Source organism: Marmota marmota, unplaced genomic scaffold, assembly GCF_001458135.2.
Source record: "Marmota marmota marmota unplaced genomic scaffold, marMar, whole genome shotgun sequence".
NCBI lineage: Eukaryota > Metazoa > Chordata > Mammalia > Rodentia > Sciuridae > Marmota > Marmota marmota.
This window is the reverse complement of record NW_025999880.1, coordinates 14,671,524-14,693,528: the sequence shown is the minus strand read 5'-3', so window position 1 is coordinate 14,693,528 and position 22,005 is coordinate 14,671,524. Positions and strand designations below refer to the sequence as shown.

Here is a 22,005-nt window from a genome sequence, read left to right as displayed (position 1 = left end):
AAAAAAAAAAAAGACTGACAGATAAATGCTGCCTGACACCCAAGGAACTGGTTTATTATGAGACTGAATTCTTCTAGGGTAAGCCCTGGGGCAGGGGAAGTGTCCCCTCCAGCTCCCCTCACCCCCAAGGCCTAAGAGAGGGTGAATGTATGAAGTTTACAACTCAGTCTCAAATGGTTTAGCCAGTTACATGGGAGACTGAGGCAGGAGGATTGCAAGTTCCCTGCCAATGTGGACAATTTAGAAAGATCAAGACCATGCCTCAAAAAAAAAAAAAAAAGGAGACAGGCATGTGGCACACACCGGTAATCACAGCTACTCAGAAGGCTGAGGCAAAAGGATTGCAAGGTCAACCTCAGCAATTTAGTGAGGCCCTAAGCAATTTAGCAAGACTCTGTCTCAAAATTTTAAAATTAATTAATTAATTTTAATTTTAAATTAATTAATTAATTTTAATTTTAAATTAATTAATTTTAAAGCAGTTGTGGGTGTGGCTCAATGATAAAGCACTCCTGAGTTAAATCCCAGTACCAAAAATAGATAGAGGGCTGGGGTTGTGGCTCAGAGGTAAAGTTTTTACGCTCACCTACCATGCATGAGGCACTGGATTCAATCCTCAGCACCACATAAAAAAATAAAATATTGTGTCCACCTATAACTAAAACAATAAATATTTTTTTAAAAAATAGATAGATAAATGGGACTGGGAGCAATAGTGCATATCTGTAATCCCAGTGGCTTGGGAGGCTGAGACAGGAGGATTGCAACTTCAAGGCCAGCTTCAACAATTTAGCAAGGCTCTAAGCAACTTAGTGAGACCCTGTTTCAAAATAAAAAATAGAAAAGGGCTGAGATGTAGCTTCAGTGGTAAAGCGCCCTGGGTTATAAGTCCTCAGTATCAAATAAATAAATACAATAAACAAGACTGGATATGTAACTCAGTGGTAGAGCACTCCTGGATTTAATCCCCAGGACCTAAAAGGAAAGAAAAAAAAAATAGGCTGGTAAGCAGGTGGTGTTATGTGTTGGTGGAATGGGTACCTAGCATGTGGAAAGTCTTGGATTTGATACCCAGCTCTGAAAACAAACAAACAAAAATAAATGTTGTTGGACGTGTTGGCACATGTCTGTAATCTCAGGGGCTCAGGAGGCTGAACCAGGAGGATTGCAAGTTCAAAGTCAGCCTCAGCAAAATCGAGGTGCTAAGCAACTCAGTGAGACCCTGTCTCTAAATAAAATATAAATAAGGCTGGGGATGTGGCTGAGTGGCCAAGTGCCCCTGAGTTCAATCCCCAAAACTCCAAAAATAAATAAATAGGTAAATAAATAAATGTAATTGCCTGGACCATGTCAGCTGGGAAAAGTCCTCTCTGCCTTCCCCTCCCCAAAATCTGAGAAGGTGGGTTGGGAGTTTCTGGAACCAGAAGGGCCCTAGCTAAGATCTTCCAGAATTGCCCCACAGCCTGTCTCCCAGAGCTCTGCTCAGCTGGAGGAAAGCACCTCTGTTTTGGAAGACAGTTTTTGACCAGGCGTTACTATCAAATTCAAAATGCTTGAACCTTTGACTGGGCCAGGACCCTTCTAAGAGTTTTTCTCTAGACATCTGCTTGCACAATTGTGAAATGAAATACAAACTTGGCCTTCTTCGTTGAAGCCACGTTTTTAACAGCAGAATGTCCCTAGGGAGGGAACTGCTAAGTGCCTGACAGCATCTCCATATGATGAATACCATACACTTGGGAAGGAAGGCAGATCTCTATATCATGGTGTAAAACAATCTCAAAGATAGAGTTAAACAGCAGAACTCTGGACAGTTGCTCCCAACAGGAGCACCACTGCCCCCTAGGGGATATTTTTGAAAAATTTGAGGCTATTGCCATTTTTGGTTGTCCGGAGGTCAGGACTTCTGGCATTTGATAGATGGCAGGTCAGGGATACTCAATGTCCTATAAAGTGTAGGATGTTCTAACACAACAAGGAATTTCAACAACAAGGACAGATCTCTCAATTTTTCTCTGTCTTTCTGGACAATTACAGGCATGAGAAACATGTTCATAATTATCAGACCTGGAAGACAACTCTGTTTTACCACATTTTTAAAAAATAGGGTTGTTTTTTTTTTTTTTAGGGGCTGGGATTGTGGCTCAGCTGTAGAGCACTCACCTAGCATGTGGGAGGTCCTGGGTTCGATCCTCAGCACCACATAAAAATAAATAAATAAAATAAAGATATTGTGTCCAGTTACCAAAATATATATATATATATATATGTTTTTTTTTTTGCCTGGCGCAGTGGCTCATGCCTGTAATCCCAGCAGCTTGGGAGACTGAGGCAGGAGGATGGAGAGTTCAAAGCCACCCTCAGTAACTTAGTGAGACCCTGTCTCAAAATGGAAAAAAAAAAAAAAAAAGCTGGGAAGGTAGCTCAGTGGTAAAGTGCCCCTGGATTCAAGCTCCAGTAAAACATAAAAATAAAATGAAAAGAATAATACTCCTGGCCCTACTTCCTCCCTGGGCTGCTGAGGTTTAAATGGAGAGGTGTGGGGTGGGAAAGGTGGTCTGTGACGGGAAGATGCCCTGGGAGGCCAGTTCCTCCTGCGGCGGCCTCTTCTCCGTCCTTCTTTGTGTTCTGGAGATGATGCTGAGCTATCTGGGAAGGGTAGTTTCTTCACTTAGACCCTGGCCCATTGCTTCAGAGACAAGTCACCAGGTTAACCAGAGGAACCCTTTGATGTCCTAAGAAAGAATGCTTGTTTTTAATGTGCCAGTTTACAAGATTTCCTCACATCCATTATCCTGTTTGAACTTCACATGACTGTGTGAAGGGTGTGCTGGGTTATTGTGTTACCCATTTTACAGATGAGGAAACTGAGGAGTTAAGTGGCCGCTCCAAGTCCCTCAAGTTGCTGTCTCCTGACACCTCCAGGAACTGCCTAGAGAAGGGGCCAGAAGTTCAGGTGGGTTGGAAGAGCTGTGGGCAGGATCCGGGCTGCCAGCTGAGCCGTTGTCAGCATCCAGCAGAGTCTGGTGACATGTGTGAAAGCTCTGGGATCTGACTAACTTGAACTTAGATATTGACACCACCACCTCCTGGTTGGGTGACTTGGGACAAGACTCTTAGCATCTGGCTCATGTGTGAGATGGAGCTAATGCTGTGCGGTGTCACTATAAGGTCTCAGCACAGACATTCAAAACAGAGTGCAGATCTTGTTCTCTCGGCTCCTGCCTCCTGCCCTACCCTCCTGAACTCCCAGCTCTAACAGCCAGTGAGTCCACAGTGGCCACAGCCCAAGCTGTTCTTCGTTTCCATGCCCCCAGCTGTCCACATACTGCCCTTGGTGACAGGGGGGGCTCCATCTTTAAGAGTCCAAGAGCAATTCAGAGGCCATTCACTGAAGGCTAGGTGGTATGTAGTGGTGGAGCACTTGTCCAGCATGTGCGAGGCCCTAGGTTCCATCCCCAGCATCAAAAGCAAAACAAAACCTCAGAGACCAGTTGATGACAAGCCCCCAAATCCTCAAGTTCAGAAAAGCACAGGGTGGGGAAAGGTACTCCATATACCCACAGACTCAACACCCTGGTCAGACCACCGAGCAGGGCTCAGGCCCTGCAAGTCTTCCAGGCTCAGTGGTCATCCTGTCCCAGAGGAAGGTCATGGGATCCTTAGGTGTGAGCCAAAGGACACCATCGGGAGCAACTGGAGATAATTTAGAGTACCTGAGTGCTTGTGTTTTGTTTGTTTGGGAAGTCTTATTTTTCACTTTAGTAGGATCAGAGTCTATCTCAATAATTTTGCCAGGCATGGTAGTGCACACCTGTAATCCCAGTGGCTTGGGAGGCTGAGACAGGAAGATCATGAGTTCAAAGACAGTCTCAGAAAAAGTGAGGCCCTAAGCAACTCAGTGATACCCTGTCTCTAAATAAAATACAAAAAGGGGCTGGAGATATGGCTTGGTGTTTAAGCGCCACTGGGTTCAATCTCCAATACCAAAAAAAAAAAAAAAAAAGATTTTATATCATTAATTTTGTAAAGTTTAATTGGGAAAAAATTCCCTTGTCCTTGAATACATACAATTTGCTTGTGAAATTCTTTCAGAGAGACGTAATGGAGAAGGAAATAACAGTTTATTGAGGAATTATTATGTGCTCGGCCTTTTACATAGCAACTGTCCCACATTTGATCCTCCTGCACACCTTGGTGTTACCCCATTCCCCAGGTGAAGACATTTAGGATCAGAGCCCAGGTCATCCAGCTGGTGAGAGGCAGAGCTGAAGCTGGGCTAGTAGGCCGGGAAGATATCTGTCTGTCTGATCCCAGTCTACTTCCATGCTTGTGGGAATCTTATCTATTGAGTGAGGAAGGACAAAAACGCTGCTTTGGGTTATAGTTCTTGGCATACCCAAAAATTGAACCCAGGAGTGCTTCATCATTCAGCCACATCCCCAGTCCTTACACTTTGTTAAAAAACAAAACAGTAAGTAAAAAGGAAACAAAACAGGGAAGTGACCTGCCCACCGTCACTGGGCAAGTTCTTGGACTGTGCTGGTACAGGAATGTGGTGCTGCTAAATTTATCCAGCACCTCTGTTCCCAAATACCCTGCCAAAGCCTAGGAACCAGCCTGGTCCTGCTTCCCCTCCCCACCCCCACCCACAGCTGGGGCCCCACCCCCCAGCTCTAGTTTCCCTTTCCTCCTTAAGAGGGACACTCTTGTGCAATGGGACTTCCCCTGCCCCACCTGTGAGCTGAGGACTCATCCTCTGCCCCTGCTGTCTCTACCTGACTGTCCTGTGGGTCAGCTGGACAGAAAGATGGAGCCAAAGGGGAAGAGGGGGTCACCCCTGGCTAGGGAGCTTCTGGAGACCTGGGTACAAAGCCCATCCCCATCTCTGGGGATTGAACCCAGGGGCGCTTTACCACTGAGCTACACCCCCAGCCCTTTTGATTTTTTATTTTGGGACAGGCTGGCCTCAAATTTGCGATCATCCTGCCTCGGGATCCTCCTGTAATTACAGGTGTGCACTCCATGCCGGGCTGCCCTGCTGGCTCCATCTTAAACTAAAAAATCCCTGCTTCTTTAGAGCGTTTGCAGTAAGTGTTAGGTCGGTGGCAGCGACTTGGTGGCGACTTAGTGGCAACTTAAAACAAAGCAGCCCGGGCTGCACTTTGGTTGCTGCCTGCCCAGCCTGATCTGACAGTAGGCAAAACATTTTCTTAAGCCTACCACTCCCATTTGATCTTTATAATGAAAGAAGCAATCCCAGGAATCTGCATTGCATCTTAAATTTGAGGATGAAGAAGTTGAGAGGGACCTGGGCCTAGAACTAGGTCAGGTTATATAATTTGCATGGTCCAGAGTAGATGAAAATATGGGGTCCCTTGAAAGAAATTATTTAATAATTCAGGACGGAGGGTGTAGCTCAGTGGTAGAACACTTGCCTGGTGCCTGTGAGGTCCTGAGTTCTACCTCCAGCACCACTAAAAATAATTTCAAGAACTGGACAAGAGAGCATTCAACCAAGCATAGGCCCCTCTCAGTACCAGGTTGGTCCTGGTTGCATGCATCCTGTGAAGCAGGCCCTGCCTCAACCCAGAACCCTGGCCTGGGCACTTTATACCTCATGAGTCTTCCAGGCCTTGGCCTGAGCCTGTCTGAGGCTCAGTTTCCTCTCCTGTGAAGTGGGGGAGCACTGAGCACTAATGTCCCTTCCAGTATAGCTTTTTGGAACAGTTGAATATCTTCTGCCCACAGCTTCTGGGACTCTCTCTCCCCCTCCTCTACCCTTGAGAAATCCAAAAATCCAAAAAGGCTGTGTGACTCTCCCTGGGCTTCTGTGGAGGGGGAGGGGTCTCCTCAGCAAATAGGACTTCTGGGTGACTCATCTACCCCTGGAGTCTGCGGGATGCACAGCCCAGCAGGTGGCTGGTCAGGTGCACCACGAGGGCAGATGATGAGAGGAGGGGCCTCAGGAACTGGGGCAATAATTGCTCACAAGGTGACTCAGGCAGGAAGGGGCAAAGGAGGTGGGGGTGGGGAAGGCAGCTGTTTTTGTAACCTCTCTCCAACCTTAGCCTTCCAGAGTGGCCAAATTTAGCATATAAAGACACAATGTGGGGGCTGGGGCTGGGGCTCAGTGGTACAGCACTTGCCTTGCATGTGTGAGGTACTGTGTTCGATCCTCAGCACCACATAAAAAGAAAGAAAGAAAGAAAAAAAAAAGACACGAGGTGGGGGGCTGGGTTGTGGCTCAGGGGTAGAAGGCTTGCCTAGCTCCTGTTGTTATGGGGCCTTCTGAAAATCTAAGGCAACAGGAAGACTCCCTTTTCAAACCTTGATTCTTGCAATCAAGTCAGAAAGATTTCAGACATATTGTAACAGGGGTTCACTTTATGCTTTGACTATATGCCTTGTTGCTTTGAAACTTACATTTTTTTTTTCATTTTCCAAGTCTTCTTCTCCCTGAAACTTCTCCTCCGTCAACTTCTTTTCCCTGATCTTCTCCTTCCTGATCTCTCCTCCCAAATCTCATTTTCTCTTAATCACTTCTTTAAAAAAAACCCTGTTCCTGCTGATGGGCAGAATCACAGCCTTTGGGACAGGAGTCCCCTGTAGTTCTCCTTTGCTAGCAAAGAATAAATCGTCCTTTTCCTTTTTCTCAAAACCGTGTCCTCATTATTGAATTGGCATCGGAGACAAGGACCGAGCTTTCAGCAACAATGTCGCTCAGTAATAGGAATGGTGGACACAATGCCTTTATTTTTATTTATTTATTTTTATGTGGTGCCGAGGATCAAACCCAGTGCTTCACCTGTGCCAGGTGAGTGCTCTACCACTGATCCACAAACCCCACCCCATACCTCTTGACTTTTGACTGACAGCAGTGTGACATCAGACTTCCATTGTCATGGAAACACTAGGTGACCTTGGCTCTTGCTGACTGGTTCTAATGGATTCTTAACCATATATTCTTAAAGATTTTAAGGTTAGGAGGAACTATCCTTATCTCCCAGAATTTTAGGATTTGTTCACAAAAGTCTCCTTCAGGGCAACTTGGGTCCCTTTTATCCAGATTATTTTGAGCCTGCATTTCTCCTGGGTGAACAGGTAGTTTGCTAAGGAATGTGACATATCCTGTCCACTGAGGCCAGGCAGGGCTGCAGGCAAATTGCTTCTTGGAAAAGAAAGCAGGGGGGGTCAGGACAGCGGGCCCATTTTATGGAATTATTCTCTGAACCTCATGTTCCCACCATTCACGTCTGCCTGTCCCCTAACACTGTTACTTATGCAGCTTCGCTCCAGGGCAGGGCTAGTAAGTGGGGCGGCAGGAATGCAAATAGACCACAACATATTTGTAACCTCTTTCTTTTGTCATTTTTGCAGTGCTGGGGATGGAACCCAGGGCCTCACACATGCTAAACATACACCCTACCATGAACTCCACCCCAGCTCATATTTGTAACTTCTTAAGCAAAAAGGGGAGGGAAGCAGAAGCCACAAAGCAAAGACTGATAAATAGATTTCAGATGGTAAAACACCACAAGAGATTAATGACAGACTGGGAGGAAATATCTGCAACATATGTAATATCTAGAATAAATAGACATGGTAGCACATGCCTATAATCTCAGCAACTCAGGAGGCTGAGGCAGAAGGATTGCAAGTTCAAGGCCAGCCTGGGCAATTTAGCAAGATCCCATCTTTAGCAAGCCCTCTTGGACTTCAAAGGCACAGTTGACTTTCCTGAGTCTTGAATCTCCCCGACCACACTAAAAATTTAGGATGAGGGCTGAGAGGTGTAGCTCAGTGGTAGAAAAGTTTCTTAGCGTGCTTGAGGCCCTGGATTTCACCTCCAGCACCAGAGAAAGAAAAAAAAAAGAAAGAAAAAAGAAAAAGATGGTTATAATAACAAAGACAGAGGATTAAACAGAAGTTAGTGAGGATGAGGAGAAATTGAAACTCTGATACATTGCTCATGAGAATGAAACAGTGGTATAGCTATTTTGGAAAACATGCTGGAGTTACTCAAAATGTTAACATAGAATTACTATATGACCCAGTAATTCTACTTCTAGGTATTCACCCAAGAGAAACAAAAACATGCCTATACAAAAACTTGAATAGCAATAGTCACAGCAGCACTCTTCATGTTAGCCAAAAAGTGGCAACAACCCAGTGTTCATCAGTTTGAGGTAGGTGGGCTATAGGGACAGACAGAGAAAGAAAGAGACCCTTACTACAGGGAGATCCGGATCTATGAGCATGACCAGCCATGCTTGTCTCTTTAGATAAATGAACAAAACCTTCATTGTATGCTTGTACCAGCTCAACTAAAACAAACAAAAAATAATAATCAATTTAAATGTCACCAGGAGTAAAGACCTACACAATGTGCTCACAACTGATTTATGACTAGACTGCTTAACCAGAAAGATACATTCTGAACCCCAAATGATTAACAAAGGATTTGATTTTCACAAAAGGTTGCCTGGGAACCTGCAATTTCTTCCTTTTCTTTCTTTCTTTTTTTTTTTTTTTTTTGGTACTGGGGATTGAACTCAGGGAGACTCAACCACTGAGCCACACCCCCAGCCCTATTTTGTATTTTATTTAGAGACAGGGTCTCACTGAGTTGCTTAGCACTTCGCTGTAGCTGAGGCTGGCTTTGAACTTGGGATCCTCCTGCATCAGCTTCCCGAGCTGCTGGGATTATAGGTGTACACCACCATGCCCAGCGAACCAACAGTTTTCTTCCCAGAAAACTCCTGTATATTATCAGAAAGCTCATCCTTGGGGTGTCACTCCCCTGAGAAGCAAAGGGTATCCCCACCTTGCCTTTGGGGTATGTACACCTTTGTTTTGCTGTCCTTTAACAAATCTTTGCTTGTACATTGCTTTTGACATGTTCTGAATTTTTTTTTTAGCAGTGAAGTCAAAATACCTGCCCAGGGGCTGGGGTTGTGGCTCATTAGCAGAGTGCTTGCCTTGCACATGTAGGGCACTGGGTTGGATCCTCAGCACCACATTAAAAACAAAACAAAACAAAACAAAAACAAACAAACAAAAAAAACCTGCCTAGGCTGAGTTGAGGTCCCACTGCCTGCTTGAAGACATCTCCTTGGAACCCACCCTGTCGAGTGACAAAATGATGAGTGATTAAACAAATTTTGGTATATTTATATAATAGAATATTTTTTGGCAATAAAAAGGAACAACGTACTCAGATGTGCTATGATACACTTTGAAAGAAGCCAGTCACAGTTCACATATTGTGAATTTTTATTTCTATCAAATATCCCAAATAGGCAAATCTATAGATCTAGAGAGTAGATTAGTGGTTTCCCAGTGCTAGAGAGGGGTGGAGGGAATAGGGAGTGATTACTAATGGCACAAAGCTACCTTTGGCTCGATGAAAATGGTCTGAAATTGATTGTGGTAATGGTTGCACCACTCTGTTTATATGCTAAAACCACTGAATTGTCATTTTTTTTCAGTCCTAAAGATTGAACCCAGGGTCACTCTACCACTGAACTACACTTCCAACCCTTTTTATTTTTATTTTTTTAATTTTTTAAATATTGTTTTAGTTGTAGATGGACATATTTATTTATTTATTATTTATTTATTTTTATGTGGTGCTGAGGGTTGAACCCAGGACCTCACTCATGTGAGCTACAACCCCAGTCGCCCCAGCCCTTTTTATTTTTGAGACAGGATTTTTCTAAATTTCCCGGGCTGGTTAAATTTAAGATTGTCCTGCCTCAGCCTCCCAAATCTCTAGGATTTCAGGCAAGTGCCACCACACCTGCCAAGTTTACCTTCCATATGGCTGACAACTCTCTATTATGAAAATGGATATGGGGCTGGGGATGTGGCTCAAGCGGTAGCGCACTTGCCTGGCATGCGTGCGGCCCGGGTTCGATCCTCAGCACCACATACAAAACAAAGATGTTGTATCTGCCGATAACTAAAAAATAAATATTAAAAAAAAAAAAAAAAGAAAAAGAAAATGGATGCCTGAAAGGACTTTTACCCAAAAGGAGGAGAACTGATGCCAGGTTTCAAGGCGTTTGAGGACAAGATAACTGCCTTGCTTTCGGGCAGCGTTGCAGGCTGTGAACTGAACACTTTAAGACCTGGTGCAGGAGAACCCCAGGGCCTTGACTCACATCAATCAGCCCACACTGCCAGTGTGCTGCGGGAGCCCTCTTCCAAGATGCCCTTCTAATCACTAAGCCCGCAAAGTGGGCTACTACCCAAGTTCCCTGTCTCTAAATAAAATACAAAATACAATGTTCATAGAATAACATCTTTTCAATATTTTGCAAATCTAGGTGTGTGTAAGTACAACCTGGTGTTTGCACAACAGCGAAATCAGTCAATGACGCTTCTCAAACAGCATCTTTGCTGTTAAGCAACACATGACTATGTATCATTTTAAAGCAGTTGTTTTAATTAAACAGCCAGATCCAGGTGTGGTGGCTTACGCTATAATTCCAAGAACTTGGGAGGTTGAGGCAGGAGGGTTGCAAGTTCAAGAATAACCTGGACAACTTAATGAGACCCTGTCTCAAAATAAAAAATAAAAGGGCTATGAATGTAGCTCACTGGTAAAGCACCCCTGGTTTCAATGTCCAGTACCACTAATAAACTAATTTATTAAATTAAATGGGCTGGGGATGTATGTGGTAGAGTTCTGGCTTAGCATGTGGGAGGCCCAGTACTACCACCCCACCAAATTATAGAACCTTATGTATCGTATTGCTTCACTTATATTTAATGGAAAAAACCCAAACCCAACTTTTTCTGTCGATGCAAATAGATGTCAGAGAACTGGAAAAGACACTCTATCACCAAACTGACAACAGGAGTCCCTGTGGAAGGCAGAGGGATAGGATTAATCAGGGAGGGGCATAGGCATATCAAAAAGCCTTTTTGGTGCATTTATACTGAATTATGGATTTCCAACAAACAAACAAAACAAGAAAAAAAGAGAGAGAAGGAGGAGAAGAGAGGAAAGAGAAGGGTATGGGAGGAGAAGAAAGGGGCAGAGGGGAGAAGGGAGGTAAGAAGATTTAAAACCCCCAAAGGACAGAGGCTGGCTCCATGCTCAGCCCTCCCTACCTCTGGCCACCCAGGACTGCCCTCTCTACACTGAAGTCAAAGCAAATACAGTGCCCACCTTGGAGCCAGACAGAAGGCCAGGACATTCGGGTTAGAGGTGAGGCAGTGCCCTAGATAGAGGTGGTTGCAATCTAAGCCCGTTGCAGCAGCCAAGGTCCTGCGCAACAGTAGACAGAAAGGAGAACTGACGGGGTTGCAGGGCATCTAGAGGTCGCAGACAGGCAGCACTGGTTTGTCCAAGGGCCAGGGAACTTGGGTAGTAGATGTGGAGGAAAGAGTATGTTTGTGGGGATTTCAGGCAGTGATTCATTTCCTCATGAGCAAATGTGAAAGGAGCAAAGGTTGAGGTACTAAGGCTCAGGCTAGCCCAGGTGGGACTGTGCCAGGAAAGATGGAAGCATCCTGGAAACCACAAGACTGGCCAAAGAAAACTGGGGAGGCCCCAGGGAAGGGACAAATAGGGACCTGCCCCTTGATGTTACACTCTTATGGTCCTGGAAGTTTGCTTCTCTTCAGTCTCCTTGTTCACAAAAGGATTCTCCATCTTTGAAAGCAAAAAGCAGTGGAAGAGGTTCCTGATTGGAACAGTGTAAGGATGCTGGAGGTATTCTTGGGGACTGTGGAAGATGTTCCACAGTTCCATGGTATGTTCCCCTGTACTCTCTCACTGAAGTGCCTTCTTTTTTTTTTTTTTTTTGAGAAAAAGGAAAAAGAAGGTCTATTACTTTGCTAGCAAAGGAGAAGCAGAGGGGACTCCTGTCCCAAAAGGCTGTGATTCTCCATTGCCTCCATTTGACAAATCCTTAGTAAATTTTTTCCACACATCCTTACCACAGTAATCAGAGTAAGTGCATGTTTCAAACTTCTGAATGCTTGAAGCTAATACCTCAACTGTTAATTACTGTCCTTTAAGACTGATGGCCTTAAAGTATCAGTCATGACTCTTTGCCCCCATAATCAACATTTCTAAGATGCAAGACTTCTATGTTATTCAATCTGATTTTTGCAATTTTCCCCACTGAACGCTTCCAATGTTTGCTAAACTCAAGGAAACAACATTTATAAACTAAATCTTCTTTTTTTTTGAGAGAGAATTTTTTTAATATTTATTTTTTAGTTCTTGGCGGACACAACATCTTTGTTTGTATGTGGTGCTGAGGATGGAACCCCGGCCGCACGCACGCCAGGCGAGCGCGCTACCGCTTGAGCCACATCCCCAGCCCCTAAACTAAATCTTCTGATCTTCCCTCAGAAAGGGGGAAGATGGAGACATACTGCAAAGTGGACATACTTGTGCTAAGGATTGAGCTCAGGGCATTATGTGCTAGGCAAGCCCTGTACCACTGAATTACACCCCAGGCCTGCCTTGATATTTCTTTTTTTTTAATATTTATTTTTTGGTTGTAACTGAACACAATATCTTCATTTTATTTATTTATTTTTATGTGGTGCTGAGGATTGAACCCAGGGCCTCCATGTGCTAGGCAAGTGCTCTACCACTGAGCCACAATCCCAGCCCCTGCCTTGATATTTCAATAATCTCTGGTTGCTGGGAAATCAGAAAACAGCATTTGTTAAAGGTGTATGAAATAAGCTGGGCATGGTACTATATACCTGTAATTGGAGTGACACAGGCCAGTCAGGGCAATTTAGCAAGATCCTGTCTCAAAAAAATAAAAAGGGCTGAGGACATAGCTCAGTTAGAGCACTAACGTGTCAAACCCAGGGTTTAATCCCCAAACTGTAGTGTGGTTTTGTGGGGGATTTCATTATTATGTAAATAAATACATGAGAAGCTCTGATTGAGGAAAACTTTGGCTCTTTCAAGGAGGAAATTTGTGATTCTCTAGAATAAGGCTTTTCAACCTCAGCACTATCCACATGCTGGACAGGATGATTCTTTGTTGTGTGGGGTTGTAGGATATTTGATAGGATCCTTGACCTCTGCCACATCAGTTGCCAGCATCCCTCACTTCCAAGTGGTGACAATCCAGAATGTCTCCAGACACTGCCAAATGTCCCTGGTGGGCAAAACTGTCCTATTTGAGAATCATTGCTTTGAAGATTAGACTCTTTTTTTTTTAAATTTATTTTTTAATTGTAGGTGGACACAATATCTTTATTTTATATTTATGTGGTGCTGAGGATCGAACCCAGTGCCTCACGCATGCTAGGCGAGCGCACTACCTCTGAGCCACAACCCCAGCCCCGAAGATTAGACTCTTGATGTTTTTTCAGTGGCTTTAGAATTCTGTTTTTTCCTGCTTCTATGTAGTTGTGATTAATAGGTTCATTTATTGATTTGCATTCTACCATTTCATGAAAAATAGAATGAAAAGCATGTGTGTGTGTGTGTGTGTGTGTGTGTTTCAGTGGAAGCAGAAGATATATTCCTTGGCTTTGGGATGCACAAGAAGGAAATCTAGACAAATATATCAAAAGGGTAAAGAATTGTTCTATATCCTTAGCAGGAATATTATCCATTTTCTGGGCCCTCTATAGTTTTCAGCTAAGAAACCCGCCACACAATTCCACAACTCTGCCACTCCTTCCTTGCCAAAGTCCCACTTCACCTGAATTTGGCTATTTGTCCCCCTACCCCAGCCTGGCTCTCAGCTCAAGCTCTTTGTTCAGCCTGCAGAGCTTTCCTTTCACTCTGCGAAAGCAATAACTGCCCTTCCTCCAAGACCCAGCATCAAGCTTTCCCTGGCCCATCTCCCATCACCCATCTCTGCCTGGCCCAGGCCCTTTGGCACTGAGCAATCTGGCTCCTGTCCAGGCTAATCTGCACTGCCTGGTAAATCTTCTCCCTTCACCCACCATTTCAATTCCTAGAAGGCAGAGAATAAGCTGAAACTAGAAGCTACTTGAACATCCCCCAACCCCCAGACCAGCTCTGTGCCAGGCACTCACAGCTCCTCAAGCCCCTTGCCTTGAACGCGGCATTCAAATTCTGCCCAAGGTTGCCCTTCCCATCTGGTTTCCTAATCTCTTCCCGACACCCCCCCCACCCAAGTCTAACCACTTCTCCATCCCAAACCCCACTTCCATTTAAAGTCCTCCAAGACTCAGCTGATCGTGGCGCTCCCAAGGTGGACTTAAATCTTTCTTCCCCGCCTTCAGCCAACCTTCTCCCTTGGGGAAGAAAGGCCAGGGGGCTGTTTATCTTTGTCTTCACAACTATTCCTCAACTTCCTTCGTCACGGGGCTACCTAGCATTTAATCAAAGTTTGTTGAATGGAACAGGGAGCAAATGAACAAATATCCGCGATCCAGAAGCAAATATCCTGTTAATGACCCTGAAGGAATACCTTCAGAGACAGCCCTTTTGGTTGTCAATGTCCCTAGACACGCGATGACCGTCTCTAACAGAAACTCTCTTAAGCGCCTGCAGGAGGAGAAAAGGCGGCGAAGCGAGCAGAGGCTGCCCAGCCGAGGCGGGCCATGTGTCATATGATTCTACAATCACATGATCCCTAGAAATGGGGTGTGAGGAAGGAGAGGAAAGGGGGAGGAGAGTGAATTGAGTAGAAAAGAAACAGCATTCCAGGATGGCCCCGCCTCTACGTCGAGAGATAACCAATGGGAACGTGGCAGCCCGCATTCCTGGCCAATGGAAACTGAGATGGGCGGGTCATCACGCAAGAAGGGCCGTAGTCCGTGAGCTGAGCCGCCGGGGCTACCCAGAGTGCGCGGACCCCGACGCAGGTAGGAGGGCGGCGGCGAAGACCTCTCCCCTGCTCACACCAGAGGTCTGGCTAAGGAGTGTGCACTTGGGGTTCCTCAGAAATCTCATCCCGGAAACAAGAGTAGACCCGCTCATAGAAACTCTTTTGGGGATTTCTGGGTTTTTCTTTTTTAGGGGGTGGAGGGTAATTGCAGAGATCCCCATTAGAAGGGGGCTCTTTCTTTCCCCCAAATGCCGGGAAGCTGCAGCCCTTTCCCTCAAAGCAAGGAGCAGCCCCTCTTTGAGCCAGCTCCACCCTTTACAGCAGGTGCCGGCTCTTTTCCCTTCTGATGATGGTGGGTGGTCCCCGGCGGCGGCTAGAAGTGGGTAGACCCGCCTCCGATCCCGGAGCTGCGAGGGGCTGGAAGTGGGTCTCGGGAGTGGGGATTGAACTCATGGGTTGCGTCTGCCTTACTTCCTCTCTTGGGTGCTGAAACAAGCCAACTTCCGCCTCTCCCCGCCACTTTTTCCTACCCCTTAGCAGCTGAGTTGGCTCACCTTTTGGGAAATTTCACTCCCCTTGGCACTGGAAGTTGGGGGGTGCCACCTAGTGGAAGATTACGGAGTTAGGGGTTTGATGAGGCGCCTGTCCTCTGGCTGATTTAGCTGTGTGGAGTGGGAGTCAGAGAGGCCGCCGCTGGAATCCTAAAGGGTATTGGGCCTCCCTTCGCAGTCCCTGGTTTTGTGTGTCGAGCATGTAAGTTTTTTTGTGTGTACTCGTTTAAAGTAATACACTATATTCCCTAACCTCCGGATAAAAAGGAAGGAAAATACAGATCAGTCACTAGGGTGCCAGATTCACTTCTGCAGATTGGCATCCCTTCCGGCCAGCGCATAGTGACAGTATCCTGAAGGTTGAGATTAGACGTCCAAGGAGCAGGTGGGGCTGTCTGTAGATGCTTTGCCTGAGACCTGTGGGGCAAGGAGAGAGGGTGAAAGGACTAGCCTTCTGCATCCTGATTTGGCCCAGAGATGACCTTTTAGGGATGTTGAGTTTGAGTGGCTGGGTGGGATTTCCTGCCTCCACCTCTGCCCTGTGTCCACACATAGACGTTGGGAATTGAGGCACACAAACAGGGAGCAACTTCTGAGGCCTGCACTATCCGTCCATGGCAATTCTAGAAATAAGACCCAAGAGTGATTTCCAGGCAATTCCTGTATCCCACCTCCCCATTCTGTCCTGCCTGGTCCACTTGCCCAAGAAACACTTCTGTCCCTTTGGCTCTGCTAGTACCTCAGATTTTTATTCCCCCTGGGGCTTGGGTTTCAGTCCTAGGTAGTATTAGGGGTGCCACTTGTGATATTAACCCATGTCTCAAATGCTCTGGAGCCCTCAAAGCCTGTTATCACCATGACATGTTACATGGCACGGATTTGTTACTTAGCATCATTGAGTTTCAGTTTCCTCCGTTGAAAAGTGAAGGTAAGGGGCTGGGGTTGTGGCTCAGGGGAGAAGTGCTTGCCTGGCATGCATGGGGCACTGGGTTCAATCCTCAGCACCACATAAAAATTAAATAGGGGTATTGTGTCCACCTACAACTAAAGAATAATTTTTTTTTTAAAGAAAGAAAAGTGAAGGTAATCACCACTATTTTGGATGGTTGTTGCAAAGAAATGAAGATAGCTGTGACTGGCTTCCTGGAGGGTCTCAGGACATTTTGCTCCCCTAGGCAGGGTAACATCACTCCACTGCCCCATGGAGCTGGTTGAGCCAATTGGGGGAAGACTTGTTAGGGAAGTGAGAGGCTGCTGCCCCAGAGACTGAAGGCTCAGTTCCTCCTGCTGACTCAGATGGGCAGCCCATGAGCAGGCAAGGTCTTTACAAATGCAACTGAGTTTTGCTTCCAGGGTGGGGGTTGGAATGTGTTTGGGGAGTTCAAAAGGGCCATGGTGGTGGTGGGGGCTCAAAGCACAGTTGTCTCAAAGGCTGATTCAGCCTCTTACCTGAGTGGAGAGGGGACAGTTATGGGCAGGTGGTGACTGTCCTCTGGGAAGGCAGACCAGACTCCACTGGCCACCATACTTCCTTTTTCACAACTTTCTCAACCCTGTGGTTTCCCAAGTGATCATGTAACTGTTCCACTCTAACCAGGTGCAGGTGGAGCAGACCTTAGGCAAGAAGGCAGCTGGAGGGGTTGGCTGAAGAAGGGGAGCCCTGATTTACCCTAGCAAGAGCAGAGAGCCACAAAAACCACACACCTTCCTGACTTTCATAAGCCTGAATCAACACACCCATAGAGACTCAGGTGTCAGTCCATGGCTGGGGAAAGAGATCCATACATACGCTCACGTCAACATGGAGCTCATATAGACACGTGCTCATGATAGGCATGCGCTGGTGTATGTGTGACACCCATATAAGACACATGTAGGAAGCTCTCAAGTTACATCTTTCTTCCTGCTTGAACAGGAGAAGCTCAGCAAGTCTCAGCATTGGACCTTGGCTTGGGGAATGGTGAATGGCCTCAGAATTGAAGATGGTATGGGCTTAATTAAGTTGGGTGCCAAACACTCCTTGGTATTTTGCAGGCAGACCATGTGGATCCTGGTGAGCTGGGTCACATTAGTAGCAGGGCTGGTGGCAGGAACACAGTGCCCAGATGGTCAGTTCTGTCCTATAGCCTGCTGCCTGGACCCAGGAGGAGCCAGCTACAGCTGTTGCAGTCCTGTTCCAGTGAGTGCCCTTTAAGCCAGGCAAGAGTTGGTAGCCTAGATTTTCCCAAGGGTGATCCTGGATTGGCTGGAGAAGGAGGCTAGGCCCAGGTCCTTTGATTTATCTCCTCCTCTCTTTTTCTAGGAAAAATGGCCTACAACATTGAGCAGGCCTCTAAGCAGCACCTGCCAGACCCATGCCCACTGCCCTGCTGGCTACTCCTGCATCATCACCATCACAGGCACTTCCAGTTGCTGCCCTTTCCCCAAGGTGAGTGTGTCACTGGCTCCAAGGAGGGGTTTAGATCTGCATTTACTTTTCCTGTACCTTCCTGTCCCCAGATAAAGGACCTTGCCCATGCAAGCTTCTCTGTGTCTCATAGGCTGTGTCATGTGGGGATGGCAGCCACTGCTGCCCCTGGGGCTTCCACTGCAGTGCTGATGGGCAATCCTGTTTCCGAAGACCAGGTATGGCAGGGGTGCTGATGGAGGGCAGGTGGTGGGCAACATTATCCTGGTGTGCCCAGAAGCCCAGCCAGCTGGGTGGCCCTGATTCCTGCCCTCGTGTCCTTATTTGTGTGGTATTTGTATTAAGCAAACCTGTGCTCTGGACAGAGGGGCAGCTCTAGGAGGGGACAGGAGAAAATGCAGGATTCCTAGGATTGTGGGGTTGGGTCCCACTGGACTGAGTTAATGCCAACTAACTTTTAGTAGATTCTCTGCTCCCAGTCATCTTTCTGAGGCAGGGACTGGCTTGTCTGAGAAGTGGGCTAGGGGATCCTGGGAGATCATTAGAACTCCAGTGCCAATCCCGAGGTCCCCTGTAGCTGGGCCTGCAGGCCCTGGTGCCACCGGCTTCTTGAGTGATGGGGGAATACCTTCACCAACTGGATTGGTAGAATCCTGGATCATCCTGTCCACAGATAACAACCTCTTGGGTGCTGTCCAGTGCCCTGGTAGCCAGTTCGAATGCCCTGACTCCTCCACGTGCTGCATTATGCTTGATGGCTCCTGGGGATGCTGCCCAATGCCCCAGGTACAGGTTTGGAGAGATGGAGGTGAATGGAAGGTGGTGGGGGCAGAGCTAGGGGCGGGGATTGAGGGAAAAAGATGGAATCAGGACCATCTCTTCTCAGGCTTCTTGCTGCGAAGACAGAGTACACTGCTGTCCTCATGGTGCATCCTGTGACCTGGTTCATACTCGCTGCATCACACCCACAGGCACCCACCCCCTGGCAAAGAAGATCCCTGCGAAAAGGACTAAGGGGGAAGGTGAGGAGGTGGGAGAGCATAGGACTGGGATTGCGGGCAGCTGGGAAAAAGTTCTCCTTCACCCTCGTTTCCCTCCTCATACCTTGCTCTTCTTCTAGCAGCTTTGCCCAACTCTATTTTGTGCCCTGATGCACAGTCCCAATGCCCTGATGATTCTACCTGCTGTGAGCTGCCCAGTGGGAAGTATGGCTGCTGTCCAATGCCCAATGTGAGTAAGGGGCTAGAGCCAGCTTGGCTGTGTGCCCATGGCCAACTGGCCTGGACAGTGCTTTACAGGGGCTCCAGGGGCTGAGGCTGGTTGACTGGTGATGAGAGCCTGGCTGACTCAGGACTTGTGCTGCCCCCTAGTGGGGAATTGGAGCAGTGCCAGCTGTCAGCCTGAATACTTGTGCTCCCCTGAGACTAGAAGTCAGTCACTAGACTTACCCCTGTCCCCACCCAGGCCATCTGCTGCTCTGACCATCTGCACTGCTGCCCCCAGGACACTGTGTGTGACCTGATCCAGAGTAAGTGCCTCTCCAAAGAGAATGCTACGGACCTTCTGACCAAGATGCCAGCACACACAGGTACCAGAGGCAAATCATAGACCCCATTCCATCTCCACTATGAGGGCTCTCCTCTAAGTTATTCTAGGAACAGAAGTGGGGGTCAGTGCTGATGGACGCAGAGAGGGACCAGGCAGCTGTAGCCCCCTTTCCTCCACACTGGCCTTGCCTTCGGTTCACTGTGGGGTGGCATAAACTGTACCCTCCATCCTTAACATCTGCTTCTAGATGTGGAGCCCGCAAAGTGTGGTGCACCCTGAGGGTCCCTAGTGCCACTGCTGATTTGTTCTCTGCCTACCTCACAGTGCAGGAGGTGAAGTGTGACATGGAGGTGAGCTGCCCAGATGGCTATACCTGCTGCCGCCTCCAGTCAGGGGCTTGGGGCTGCTGCCCTTTTACACAGGTACTTGGGAGCAGTGGGTGGGCTGGGTTGAACAGAGATGGCAGCTGGCTAGACTCCTGTGCCCACTGGCCTTTCTCCATCCACCCTAGGCTGTATGCTGTGAGGACCACATACATTGCTGCCCAGCAGGCTTTAAGTGTTACACAGAGAAGGGAACATGTGAACAGGGGACCCTCCAAGTGCCCTGGATGGAGAAGGTCCCAGCCCATCTCAGCCTGCCAGACCCACCATCCTTGAAGACTGATGTTCCCTGTGATAACTTCACCAGCTGTCCCTCCTCCAATACCTGCTGCAGACTTTCTTCTGGGGAGTGGGGCTGCTGTCCTATCCCAGAGGTGCATGGGTAGGGGGACAGCAAGGTGCATGGGTAGGGGAGAGCACTGGGGGGACAGCATCATGGTCTGGGCAGGTGGGTGACCAGAATCCTGTTACTTGCTCTTCTATACCCTGCCGAGCCCACAGTGGCACCCAACTTTGTGATTTGTCTCCAGCTGTAGGAGCTATGAGCAGGAGAGGTGGGCCCTGCAGAGCTGCTTCCTATAATATCTTTTTCTGCCCATAACCCAGGCTGTCTGCTGCTTAGACCATCTGCACTGCTGCCCTGAGGGCTACACATGTACAGCCGAGGGACAGTGCCAATGGGGGAATAAGATAATAGCTGGACTGGAGAAGGTGCCTACACGCCAGGCTTCTCTGTCCCACTCAAGAGACATCGGCTGTGACCAGCACACCAGCTGTCCCGTGGGGCAGACCTGTTGCCCAAGCCTAAGTGGGGGTTGGGCCTGCTGCCAGTTGCCCCACGTGAGTGCCCACCTGCCTGTTATAGGATGAGGATGCTAAGTCCAGTGGGGTGGGGGGAACCACAGCAGTGTGATGCCATTTTGTCACCCAGGCTGTGTGCTGTGAGGATCGCCAGCATTGCTGCCCAGCAGGGTATACCTGCAACGTGAAGGCCAGAACCTGTGAGAAGGAAGTGGATTCTTCCTACCCTGCTGCCCGCCTGGCCCTCGGCTCTACTGTGGATGTGAGGGATGTGGCCTGTGGAGGAGGACGCTTCTGTCATGATAACCAGACCTGCTGCCCATATAAACGAGGGAGCTGGGCCTGCTGTCCCTATCGCCAGGTCAGTGCCACCCCTGACCCTGGGGCTAGATATGGGTGAAGGCTAGGTCCTGTTTTGTCCAACTCTCTCATCCTCCTCTGACCATCCAGGGTGTCTGCTGTGCTGATCGTCGTCACTGTTGTCCCGCTGGCTTCCACTGTGGGGCTAAGGGAACCAAGTGTTTGCGCAGGAACACCCAGCGCTGGGACACCCCTCGCTGGGATACCCCTTTAAGGGGCCCATCCCCGAGACAGCTGCTGTGAAGAGGGGCTGAGGACTGGAGACACACCACAGCCCTTGAGACCCCACTCAGAGGGTACCTGCTCAGGCCTTCCCAGCACCTCTTCCCTTCAAATTCTCCCTGCCCCGCCCCCCCATTCTCAGTTTCCTCATCACCATGGGAGGTGGGGCCTCAATCTAAAGTCTTCCTATCAGAAAGGAGCTGTGGCAAATGCCACGTTACAAACTGCCATCCTCTATCCCAATTTCTGTGGACTCTGTGGCCAGGTGCTCTCCCCTATCCACAGGTGTATGTGTGCTTTTGTGTGTGTGTGTGTGTGTGTGTGTACCCAGGTGCGCACACCTCCAATAAAGTTTGTACACTTTCTTAACAGTGTCTGATTTGGCCACCCTGCCTGCCCTCCCTAGAGGACCCCTGAACAGGGGTGCTCCTCCAGGACCAGCATTCCCCCTCCCCCATAAAAAGTCACACAAGGCCTTAACCTCACCAGTTTTATATTTGCTCTTGCCCACAGCGGCCCCATCACATTACCCCCCAGTCCCCAGGGCTGCCCCAGCCACCAGCCCTGTAACATGTAACCCAGAGGCTAGTCAGCAAGCAGCACCCCCTCCCAACCCAGGGGTACACAGAATGCCCCTCCCTTCCCAGCCCTCACACTAGCAGCCAAGGCCAGGTCGCCCCTCCTGCTCTCCATAGAGCTTTCTATGTACAACCACGTTTATACAGGCACTGCTTCCCCCCCAGCCCTCCTCCCCAGCCCCTCCCAATGGGAGGCCTGACCCTTCCCACCTCCCTAGGCTTGGAGGCAAAGCCTGGGTCCCTTCCCAAAACATTACCCAGCACATACCACAGCCGGCTCCGCAGGCCCCTGGGCACCCTTCCGGGCTAAGAGTGAGTGCCCCAGCAGCTCCCCGGGGCGCGCAGCCTGGGGACCGGGTGGGG

General features: G+C 48.1%; 1 protein-coding gene across 6 annotated transcripts; it reads left to right on the top strand.

Moving 5' to 3' along the window:
* Nucleotides 1–14,657: 14,657 nt before the first annotated feature.
* Grn (granulin precursor) lies at nt 14,658–21,429 on the top strand. 6 transcript variants are annotated; one of them, XM_048790287.1, is made up of 13 exons: nt 14,658–14,873; nt 17,378–17,542; nt 17,646–17,771; nt 17,884–17,968; nt 18,424–18,536; nt 18,637–18,772; nt 18,874–18,980; nt 19,254–19,338; nt 19,623–19,720; nt 19,810–20,055; nt 20,288–20,521; nt 20,613–20,843; nt 20,933–21,429. In XM_048790287.1, the coding sequence occupies exons 1-13, from the start codon at nt 14,673–14,675 to the stop codon at nt 21,083–21,085; spliced, it is 1,980 nt and encodes a 659-aa protein (XP_048646244.1). In that variant the 5' UTR covers nt 14,658–14,672; the 3' UTR covers nt 21,086–21,429. The 6 variants fall into 6 exon arrangements, with proteins under 6 accessions (XP_048646244.1, XP_048646236.1, XP_048646238.1 ...); XM_048790279.1 differs by having other exon boundaries at nt 19,215–19,338; XM_048790281.1 differs by having other exon boundaries at nt 18,871–18,980.
* The last annotated feature ends 576 nt before the right edge of the window (nt 21,430–22,005 follow it).